The sequence below is a fragment of the Lactuca virosa genome, chromosome 2 (assembly GCF_052849685.1).
Source record: "Lactuca virosa cultivar CGN04683 chromosome 2, Lactuca_virosa_CGN04683_v6, whole genome shotgun sequence".
Taxonomy (NCBI): Eukaryota; Viridiplantae; Streptophyta; class Magnoliopsida; order Asterales; family Asteraceae; genus Lactuca; species Lactuca virosa.
This window is the reverse complement of record NC_136427.1, coordinates 189,081,892-189,093,874: the sequence shown is the minus strand read 5'-3', so window position 1 is coordinate 189,093,874 and position 11,983 is coordinate 189,081,892. Positions and strand designations below refer to the sequence as shown.

General features: G+C 35.8%; 2 protein-coding genes across 3 annotated transcripts; both read right to left on the bottom strand.

Moving 5' to 3' along the window:
* Nucleotides 1–3,037: 3,037 nt before the first annotated feature.
* Nucleotides 3,038–7,090, bottom strand: LOC145159887 (putative cysteine-rich receptor-like protein kinase 33). Of its 2 annotated transcripts, none has more exons than XM_079078938.1 (8): nt 6,664–7,090; nt 5,286–5,695; nt 5,086–5,202; nt 4,846–4,961; nt 4,244–4,457; nt 3,923–4,157; nt 3,667–3,820; nt 3,038–3,557 (listed from the first exon to the last, which is right to left on the bottom strand). In XM_079078938.1, exons 2-8 carry the CDS (start codon nt 5,482–5,484, stop codon nt 3,306–3,308), a joined length of 1,287 nt encoding a protein of 428 aa, XP_078935064.1. In that variant the 5' UTR covers nt 5,485–5,695; nt 6,664–7,090; the 3' UTR covers nt 3,038–3,305. The 2 variants fall into 2 exon arrangements, with proteins under 2 accessions (XP_078935064.1, XP_078935065.1); XM_079078939.1 differs by having other exon boundaries at nt 5,286–5,369.
* Nucleotides 7,091–10,175: 3,085 nt separating this feature from the next.
* LOC145158039 (uncharacterized) lies at nt 10,176–11,780 on the bottom strand. The gene has a single exon (XM_079077000.1). It carries the CDS (start codon nt 11,778–11,780, stop codon nt 10,176–10,178), a length of 1,605 nt encoding a protein of 534 aa, XP_078933126.1.
* Nucleotides 11,781–11,983: the final 203 nt, after the last annotated feature.

Sequence of the window (11,983 nt, the reverse complement as noted above, 5' to 3'; positions counted from 1 at the left end):
GGGACATGTTAAGAGTCAATGTCCAAAGAAAGAATTGAACATTGCTGATGCTCAGAATTTTTCTGGGGATGATGCATTGTTACTCAGTATGGAAAGTTCTGTGGACTCTTGGGTCATGGATTCAGGGGCTTCGTTTCACGCCATGGACAACGGGGAAACGATGGTGAATTTGAAAGAAGGAGATTTTGGAAAGGTACGTTTGGCAAATGACGAGATGCTTCAGGTAACGGGCATGGGAGATATTGATCTAGTTACTTCATTAGGAACTACATGGAGCCTGAAGAATGTCAGGGTTATTCCGGAGCTGAAGAAAAAATTGATTTCTGTTGGTCAGCTGGATAAACAAGGACTGGAAGTAAGGTTTGGTGGTGGTAAATGGATGGTGGTCAATGATAATTCGGTGATTGCTCAAGGTTTGAAGCGTGGGTCATTATATATGGTTGAGGTACCTGCTGAGGGAAGTATGACCGTCCCTGTTAAGCAAGACAAAATCTGGTTCGCTAAATCTACGGCTAAGATAGTTCATTTTGCAAACATGAATTCTGGAGCCAAAGAGATGTTAGCTGAACGAGTTCGAAAGTCTAAACCATTCAGGGGATTCTGTGACAGTGGGAGCACGGGACGTGTTTCGGGTACAGTTACAAAGAGCCGTTGGGTTTTAAAGACTAAGACTGAAAAATTCTCTCCTGTTGAATGTTTGCAAAGTTGGGAGAGTGTTAGTGGTCCTCGGTGTATCTCTGGATCTGGTGGAGTGTCCAAACCGGTTGAGACAGAGGATGAGTTGGTGGCGGGATTAGCCACGGCTGAGTTGGAGCTAGTGGGAGCTTTAACTGGCCCTTCTAGAAATTGATGATGAGGGGCGGCTGCAACTAGAGAAATCAGACTAAGTTTTAGCTTGTTCTTTGGAACTGGAAGCTTGAAGGACTTGGTTGTTTTTTTTTTAAGATTTCTGGAGTAATTGAGAGTTGGATGGCGAAGAAAGACTAATTTGTTCAAGTCTCCAAGTGGGAGATTGTTAAGATTTATGGAGTCATGAACAAATTGACAAGTTCCTAAGAGTTCAAGGGCCATAAATGTAACTTGACAAATTAAACAATTGAATTGTTTAATATTTGTTTATTGGACGGTGAGTGGACGGCAAAAGTATTAATTGTTTAATGGAATCCATGTGCAATTTTGTTTCGGCCGTAACATGTGAATGGAAGAAAATTCAAATGGTGGCTGGTCAAACAAAACGGCTCGTCTCTCAGTATATATATGTGCGATGTAACTCTTTGTATTTGTGTCGAGTGATATTACCATTTGTAATCTTATAGTGAGTTAATATAAAATCTAGTTGCGCCCGTGGACGTAGGATTTACACCGAATCCGAACCACGTAAAATCCTTGTGTTCCTTCTTGCTTTATTTCCTTCGTGTGTTTGTGTGTGTGATAGTGTTTCCGCTGCGTGTACCCGGTCCGGTTCCTAACAATACCCATCATCAAAAAGGACAACATAACAGGAACTCATTAATTTCCCAACACTTAGCAAACTATGGGCTAAGTTAGGAATGTATTGCACATCATGAAGAAGTTTTGCATTACCTTGAGTGGTTTTGATGGTGATTGTACCTTGTTCTTCAACTTGCACTGCATTTGTTGTTTCCAAGACGAACTACACCATTTTGAGTCTCAACAAGCTCTTTAAACAAAGACTTTATTCCAGACATATGGTTTGAAAATCCGTTGTCCACAAACCACACTCCATTCGATGTATGTATCAACTGTGGAAGAATGTGTCATGCATAACTTACTTTCCTCTTAAATTTTTTCAGAAAAGTTTGCAGGGGTTTGTTCTTCTCGTTTCTTGGTCCAACAATCAGCTTCTCTATGTCTTAGTTTGTTGAAATATCGACATTAAGGGTTTTGTTCTTCTTTCTGTTCTTCTCTCTGCTTGTTCCAGCAGTCTCATGAAGACATGTTCATCATGTCTTCATGAGCTATCAAAGAGCTCATTAATTCATCAAAAGTATAGGTGGGCAGGTCCTTTATTTCCTTGAATGGAGCCATGAGATTGAAATCCTTGGTCACACTCCCTAAAACTTTACTGACTATGGTTTCATTACTAACACTTTCACTGTATGACCTCATGTGGCTGACAATTTCATACTGTTGAAAGAAAAACTTGCACCTTTTCCTTCTCTTTCATGCCCAAGGTCTCGAATTCACGACAAATAGATTGTAGTTTGACATCAATGACTTTTCGATCGCCAAGAAATTCTTGTTTCAGAATTGCCCATGCGAGGTTGTTGTTGCTACAATACATGGAAAAAACTCATCATCCAATGCTGATTGGATGAAGAATAGAGCCTGTGCATACCCATATTCCACCAAATCCCATAGCTCTTGGGACTTCAACATTGTCTTCATTTTGAGACTCCAAAGATCGTAATTCTCCCCCTTAAAAACTGGAATTTAGAGTTGTGTTGTAGAACTCGTACCATTGCTTGTCATGGTTCTGGCTTTGATACCAAATTTGTTGGAAGACAAAACTGAACAAGATTAATTGATACAGAACAGGGAGAACATGAAAAAGAAAAAAAAACAAAACAAAAACAAAAACAAAGGAACAATTTGTTGTGAAGAGATTCCGTATTCAATTTTTCTGCCCACATTTGATTGGGTATACAATACAGACCATTTAAATACCAAAAATAAGAAACTGCCAAGGCTAAAAATAAAGAAGTGCTAATAGTAATTTATGTGTAGTCATGTACCACTTATTTGAAATAAAGTAACTTAAATGCTTAGTAGTGGGACACAAGCTAGAAGTTTTGAGCACCATTAATGAAAACAATGTATAGTTTTTTTTTTAAAATTAGTTGTCTATTCCCCACTAATTGGCCATTTGTTTGCATCAGAATAACTTTTGACATGGTCGAACTTTTTCAGCTGGTGATTAAATACCCAAATGTTAGTTTTTTAACGGAGTAAAGGTAGAAAATCATGACTATTATTGAACTTCATAGATAATAAATCATAATTAGTGAACTTACTATGAAATAAAGTATTTGTCAAACTAACCTTAATTTAGCAAATAAAACATATATTAAAAGCTTCAAGAGACTAAAGCATATATGCAACACACTATGATAAACCGTGATTAAGGAATATCTGGCTTTGATGTAAAATTAGCAAACCGTTGCAACATTAATTCTCTTCTCCATGATTTCTACTTGTTCATATACTTGAACACTAAGCAGCTACTCTTTAATTTGCCTCTAAATTCTTTGGCGTTCAAGAAACATTAGCAATATATTCTCATCTCAAGAGCCTATATGAATCCTCCTATCATGATCAATGACAGTAGGTCTGGTTAGCTGTCTGTTCCACATTGATTGGCCATCTGTTAGCATCAGAATAACTTCTGAAATATTCGGTCTTTCTGAAGTTGGTGATTGAGTGCACAACAAAGCAATCTCAATTATCTGCATAATATGTTCTTTGTGGTAATCGTTCACATCTAATGTCTCGTCAATGAGCTTAATATGTTGTTTGTTCTCATACGTCGTCCAGGCCTGTTTATCAAATAGTAGCAAATATTTTTATTAATGATTCTTTATCTTCTTAATGTCATTAAATTAAATTAATTTAGAGAATGGAAAAAGTATTAAGGTGGTATCTCACATGTTCTAGGAGGTAATCCATGGATGGTCTATCAAAGTTCATGTTGGTACACCTTCGTCCACTAATGATTTCAAGAATCACAATTCCAAAGCTGTAAGTATCAACTTTGTCTGATAAAATACCATGACGTGCGTATTCTGGCGCTGTGTAGCCCCTGGTTTTTTTTTTATTATATAGTTATATGGAAATATGAGATTGAGAATTGGATTAGATCGGTATGTGGAACTAAAGGAAAATATTTTGTTAGTCAACTTACAGTGTCCCTACAAACTGGTTACTAACAAGATGACTTTGATCATCGGGGAGAAACCTTGCCAACCCAAAATCTGCTATTTTTGGTTGAAAATCATGATCTAGGAGAATGTTGCTTGACTTTATGTCTCTATGAATGATATTTACATAGAATTCATTGTGTAGATAACGAAGACCCCTCGCTATCCCAAATATTATATCATATCGTTGTTTCCAGTTCAAAGTCCCCTTTTTTGCACCTCCATTATGAAGACATTTATTAGTATACCATCGATTTTAAGTATGATAATTATCATTGACAATGTACATTCAAATTATTACTTACCCCATAAGAATCTGTCAAGGCTGCCATTTGACATGTATTCCAGGACAAGGAGTAGATTGGATCCTTCACTTGACCAACCTAGGAGACGGAGAAGATTTCGATGGTGTACGTTACTTATGAGCTTCACTTCATTTTCAAATTCTTCTTTCACTTTATTAGGGTACCCTACTTCAATTTTCTTAATTGCCACGATGTTGTTAGCATCAAGAACTGCCTGATAAAAGCATACAGAAGAAATTAGACATATAACAAAGTTATGTCTTAATGCAGTTACTTGATTCAAGCAAAGTGTTTCGGACATTTAAGTGGGAAAAGGACAAACTGAGTCAAAAGAAGTTCACGTTCAAACGACCATAACTTTTGTGTTTGTTTACTTCGGTTACGTTTTATTGCTTCAAACATAAATAGAAAAGAAATAACAGTAATCTCATTTGATCTCTAATATCTGAACTTAATTCGTTATACAAGGAAATAAAGAAGAAAACTTTCCAGTTGGAAAATGTGGTATTCAAATCAAAGCGATATCATTTAACTACGTAATAGCAACACAAGCTTTTACTGATAATATTAGAAATGCAATACGAAAGGTTCAATTTTATTACCTTGAACACTTCGCCAGAACCTCCTCTCCCTAAAAGATTCTCTCGGCTGAAATTATTCGTTGCTGATTGCAGATGTTTATAATTGTATCTAATTGCCACGTCGAGGTCTGGTTCACCTAAAGGCATCACATATTCCAAATACATATAGATAAATGTAATTAGTATATGATGAAACCAAACATAATATTGCATTAAAAATATACTAATACCTCTCTCACACACTCACAGTTTCACAATTACCTTCTTTTGTCTTCTTAGACTTCTTCCATACTCGAAACATTAACCACAAAATAATCAAAATGAATAGACCAACACCACAAACTGTTCCAGCAATTTTGGGTACACTATTTGACTTCCCTGTGATCATATACGATCATATAAAAGGAAACATTTAAAGGATTTAGGTATAGTTAGATTAGAAATGAATAAAAGTGTCTAACCTTTTAAGAGATTCCTGATGTCAATTGTCTGGTTATAATTGAAGCATGGGGTCTCTGAATACCTTGCAAAACAGCTCATGTAGACTGACGTACCTTCCGTGTTAGGTAGACAATTAAATAAATCGGTATACACTGCATTGATGCAGTTTTGGCAAAAGGTACGGGTTGTTTTTTCAACACATTGTGCAATCGCATACATAGTTACATTTTCATTTTTGATTTGCCTTGTGGATGCTACATAGAAATTAGAGGTTTTGGGGGTTGCATCTTTAATATCTGATAACAACCCATCTACAGCCTGGATAAAACTTTTTGGATGAGATGCTGACTGATTGCCACATAATTGAATTATTGTTACACCAACATCACCGACCACATTTGGGTTGGCTTAGAAATCATTGTCCGAGTACCTTAAGAAAAAAAAAAAAGGAGAGAATCGAACCATCCTCTTAGAAATGATGGAAACCTAGCTTTTGTATTATCTAGATTGTTCTTGCTTTTCTGTGTTAAATTACTGTTTGATTATTATAAGGTGTGATATCAGGTCAAGGCTTATCAAAGTCCCCCTCTCCATTCATTGGCGATTGGGAGAATTAATGTTTTTTCAATGCGATACAAACCACCTCTTTCTCGTCTATATGTCCCCCCAAAAGAAACGGCTACGTATGCTTTCCAAGGTGTTAATGTTTTTTGGCCGGAGCTTTGTAAAGGGAAAAGAAGTGCAAACTCAACTCCCCAAGATGATTTGCAAAGGGTGTGTCTCCCACCAAAAGAAAGAGTTTAAGATTTCTATTTTGAAGGTTTAGAATTGAATTACTCAATAATCGGGGGGAATGATGAACTCTAGAAATCGAGATGCCCACCAGAACTTCGAGATCCATGAAAGGAAGAGTACCACTAGAACGCCTCATGAATCTATTGGCTACGAGAACAACTTCAATAGGATTCTCCCTAACACCCAAGATCTTCCTTTTTTCGATTAATTTTAAGGATAGAGGATAGTTGAAAACAATGAAGTATGCTTATCAAATCAAATGTTTCTCCCTAGACCATTCCCCAATGAAAATAATATCATTGACAAATTGAACAGGAGACACCATCATACCATTAAGAGGAAGACAAACACCACAGAAAACTCCACTCTCGTCAATCTGAATCAAGCTATGTTTTCATTTTAAGAAGCTTTCTAATCATGATGTAAATTTTATGGATAACCCATTTTCAATTGTTGAAGTGAAAGAAGTGAAATAAATGGTTTTGAATTATATGGAGACTTTATAAAATGCTAAAAGTTGAATGACGGTATAAATTAAAAATCGAAATTTAATAGCGGAACAATTAATTGCAAACGAACATAGTAGATACAAGAGAAGTTTACCTTACAAAGCAGTTATCCAAGAAAACATAAGCAAATTTGCCAGTAGCGCAGCTGGTTAGTTGAGACGCACCCGCATCAAAACAAGCCAGACACTGGGTTGTGGAGAGGTAGTTCCTGCACTGGGCAGCTCCAAAGACCAAGTCCCCTTCTGCTGAACTCTGTGCTGTAGCAAAGAATACATCGCTCCTTGATAGTTTTCTTCTGATTTCAGCTAGGGATGAATTGCGGTTGTTGATAAAACTTGATGGAATTATCGGAGGGTTACGATCACAGAATGATATGATGGGTGTGTTAATATTGTTTTGGCTGTTGTTTGTCTGTGAAACTCCTTGGTTAATCAGAAGTAATACAAGGAAGACCACCAAGACAGTCACCATCATCAGTGAGAAGAGAAGAGATTGAGGAGGAATGGTGTAACTTGTACTCAGAAAAGTTACATAGTTATCGGTTTTCGGCCGACATTGTTTATATTGACAAAATTTCACTTTTGGTCCTTATTGTATTTTAAAAAGTATCATTTTAAAGATAACTATCAGAAACGTACATCGTTAGTACTTATGGTTTTAAAACATTGCATTGTTAGTTCTTTTTGCTACCTCTATTAAAAAATGAAGGTAAACAATTATAAAATGACCAATTTACCCTTTTTTTTCTTTTGTACCTATCATTGTACTGTATTTTTCTTTAGCATAAACCCTTCTCTCACGCTTTCTCTTTCCTTCACCATCGGCATCACCACAATCACGAGAATCCTCACACCACCCTTCCTTCATCCACCACTACAAAAAGCACTAACAGACCGGTTAAATAGCTTAAAGAAACCGGTTTTGCAACCGGGTTTGATGCTGGCGAGTCCTATGTGGAGTCCGAAATAGGACCCGGTTCTAAACCGGGTCTTTTTATTACAAATAGAGCTCAGTTTGCATTTACATAACCGGGTCATATAACACTTTCCGTGCCAACTATATACGAATATTAGAACCGGTTCCCTTCAATATAACCGAGGCATATGAAAACAAAATATATACCGGTTCATACAAATAACCGGGTCATAATAGACTTTTACGCTTTTTCACAATAGGTTTAGAACCTGGTTTCTAGATAAGCAACCGGTTCCTTTAACACTCTTATATTTTTTTTTTAATATCATTTTATAAAAATAACAGTACAATACTTATAGACTATCAATTTATAAGACATATTAATAAACAATGTTTTTTATGTGGAAATGTTAAATAAACCATAATAGTCATTGATAAAAATATAATCAAACAAATACAATTGTCTAAGTAGCAAAAGAAATCATGGATTTGGTAATTTCATACATCATACAACTTGCATGAAAACTTACAAAAAAAAAAAAAAACATTTGTCTTGACTTGGCACAGGGATTGTCCGAAAAATCAATTGTAGTGGTTGTTTCTTCTAACGTCCCTGAAAAACAAACAAATGAAAGTAAAAATGTAAGAACTCCAACAAAAGATAATTAAACCAAAGTTAGGAAGTTTTTGAATTCAATAACTAACCATATATGTTTTTTAGAGGACCACATCATTCATATAGTTATTCAAAAACTCTCTAGACCAGGTAGCAACAGTTGCAAGCAACATCTTTTCCTCAAAGGGACTTTTGTCATCTCAAATGCTACCGGACTATATTAAATGTAAAATTAAAAATATTCATTAACAGAATAAATATTTTGTTGCAATAAACAAAATCAACAAATATTAAAAAGGTATTTACTTTACTTGGAAATCCATGTTGTCTTGTCGTCAAGAAATCAAACATCCATCGCATTACATAATGTCCGCTCTCTAAACCACCAAGTTGTTGGTTGCACTAAAAATTGTAGCAAAAAATAAACACTAATCAAACAAATGAAACTACAACAATTATTTGTTTTGGTATATAACAAGATGAATTACCTCAGCAAAAATCCATCCAATTGGAGTTGAAGTGTCTTTTTATACCTCATGAAAGCCCTTAAAAGAAATAAACAAGTGTTGTGTTCAAAATAATAAAAAGATTTATATGTTGCTATGATGTAAATAATTTCTTACATGTCCACATGTTTTTTGAGCAGGTAATGGTAGTCGGCAGACTTTTCTATACGATCCTTAAGAGAATCCAAAATATAGACAACGCGATTGCGAAGGGAAATCACCAAGAGCACCCAATGCTTACTAGAAATGTTTAAACATTTAGTATAAATAATAAGAAAAAAAACAAAACAATAATAATAAAGATAAGAAATTATTGTACTTTTGCAAATATGGTGCAATGAGAAAAAAATTTCCATGGTGCATACGAATGGAATCAACAAGATAACTACGACACCCTTGTGTACGCGGTCAACGCCCTCGTTTCCAGTCAATGTGAGGCTTGCGTACGCCCCGCGTAGCTTCGGGGTACACCCTACGTACGCCCTCTGATGGGTTTTGCGAGTTGGTCTTCGGATTTGGGCCACCTTTGGGCCAGTTTGGCTTAGGCCCTTGCTGGGCTTTCTAAATAGAAGTTTCTTGGGCTAATTATGGGAATGGACCTTAGAATGAGGCCCAATTAAAGAGTTGGGCCCAATTTGGAAAATTGGGCCAATTGTGGGCCTTATATATTTGGACCTTGGATCAAGGATTTGGAGTTGGGCCTTGACCCAAATTAGGGAAAGGGTAAAATGGACTATTACCCTATGTTTGGCCCTTAGCCAAGATTGATATCCCAACTGTTGATTAGTATTCGTTTATTGTGATAGTTTGGGATTTTTGGTGAGTCAGCAGTCGGAGGTTTTCAGTTCAATTCGACATTGTGAGGTGAGTTTTCTTCATTATACTTTGGGGCAAGCCAGTCTTATGTTGTGGGCTCGGGAGCAATCCAGACATGAGCTGTGGTCCCGACAGGCAGGCCAAACTGATGTTTTGGGCTCAGTGCTAATCCAGTCTGTATACCATGAGTTTAAATTTTGGATTCGGCACTACAGGAGATCAATGTTATATTGGTAAATATACATCAAAGTTTGATTTTGTTTCAATTATATTATCAATCACTTCTCTTTACAATGTTAACACCCATGTAAACCTGAAGCCTTATGATACTTGATCTTCGGGTCACAACCCCAAATTATGAAATGACCCGAAACAAGGTGTTACAATTTTACTTAATCATGAAGCTATTTTATTTAAAAAATTAATTAATATAAATATAAGAGTACATATGGAAAAAAAACAATACTACATCCTATTATATTAAAACTATTGATAAAGCAAGGTACCACATTCAAAGTCAAACTGAAACTGAAATATTGACATACATTAAATAAAATATAAACAAACTTAGTTTGGAAATTTTGTTACACATATTTGGTATTTGATATTGTAATGTATTTTGTTGTGATTTTGTCCTGCAAATAAAAGAAAATATGTTAATACAATGGTTGTACTAGATTACTACAAATTTATAATTATATTTGTTTGTTTTGTATCAAATAATTCGTTTATTACCTTTCAAAGTACATGGTTTTATGATACCCATAATCCTTCATTGTGATCTGACCTTAAGTAAGTAGTGTCGTCAACCTCATCATTTGAAGATGGAATGCCGATAGAAAATAGGGGTAGCTCGTCAAACTGATCGTACTCTTCCTCGTCCACAACATCATCAACACCAAGTATATGTCGTTTTCCATGCATGACGATGTGCTTTTTCGAGTCTTTTGGGTCCTCGACATAGAATACTTGGCTAGCTTGTTTAGCTAGAATGAATGGTTCTGATACATAACCGTTTGTGGAAAGGTCAACAATTGTAAACCCATCATTGTCAACTTTAACACCTCGTTGGTTGTCAACCCATTTGCACTTAAGCATAGGTATAATAATGGTATCATATTTTAATTCCCATATTTCTTGAATGACACAATAATATGACTCTTTAGCTATCCTTGACCTTGCATCATGATTATCTCCATATAATTCTGTTGAGGCTATTAACGTTACTCCACTATTTTGAAGTGTACTTTTTTTATCTTGTTGATTAGTGTAGAATGTATAACCATTAATGTCGTACCCTTGGTACGTTGCCACAACATGTTCGGGACCATTTGCTAGATTTACCACAGCTTGATCAACATTGTTCACGCCATAACTTGCTTTCACTTTGTCTTTTAACCATTGTGAGAATTTTTTGTTATGTTCTGTAATCAACCATCTTTTGCTCTTACCACTATTCGACATTTCTATATATCTTTTGTGCTCGTTTACGTATGGAGCAATGATCGTCATATGTTGTAGGACTCTAAAATGTGCCAGATGCAAGTCTTCTTTATTTGGAGTTACCCGTTTCAATCCAATTGTCCCATATCCTACAAGTCTACCCTCGTGTTGTGATTTCGGTATGCCAATACTTGTAACACCTTGTAAATAGTCAGTACAATATTCAATTACCTCCTTTGTAGCGTATCCTTCAACAATACTACCCTCTGGTCGATATCTATTCCTTACATACCTTTTTAAGACACCCATATATCTCTCAAATGGATACATGTATCGTAGGTATACCGGCCCAAAGTACTTTATCTCTCTAACAATATGAGATATTAGATGAACCATGATATCAAAAAATGAAGGTGGGAAATACATCTCAAGCTGGAATAACGTTAAGATGATATCACTTTGCCATGAATCCAACACTTCAGGATCAATAACTTTTGAATGAATCATGTTGAAAAACAAACATAACTTTGTGATTGTGTGTCGAAGGCGATCTGGTAATATTCCACGAATTGTAATAGGAATCATGTGGGCCATTAAAACATGACAATCATGAGACTTCATACCAAGAAGTTTTAGTTCACTCATTGACACTAACTTCTTAATGTTAGTAGAATAGCCGGATGGAACCTTCACACCATGCAAGCACTTGCAAAAATTTGTTTTCTCGACCTTTGACATGGTATAACAAGCTACTGGAAGATACGTGCGCTTTCCAGTATTCTTAATAGGAGCAAGCTCGGGTCGAATCCCCATTTCAACCATGTCATCTCGAACATTAACCTCATCTTTTGTTTTCCCCTTGATGTTTAACAATAAGGCTATCAAGCTTTCACAAACATTTTTTTCGATATGCATAATGTCAAGACAATGTCGAACCTGCAAGTGCTTCCAACATGGTAAATCCCAAAATATAGATATTTTCTTCCAAATATTATTTTATATAGGAGTTGTACCTTTACCTTTACCATTACGTTTATGTTTTCGTTTCCCTTTACCTTTGGTTTTTCCGAATGTAATGTTTAGATTTTCAACACAGGAAAATACAATTTCTCCTCGTA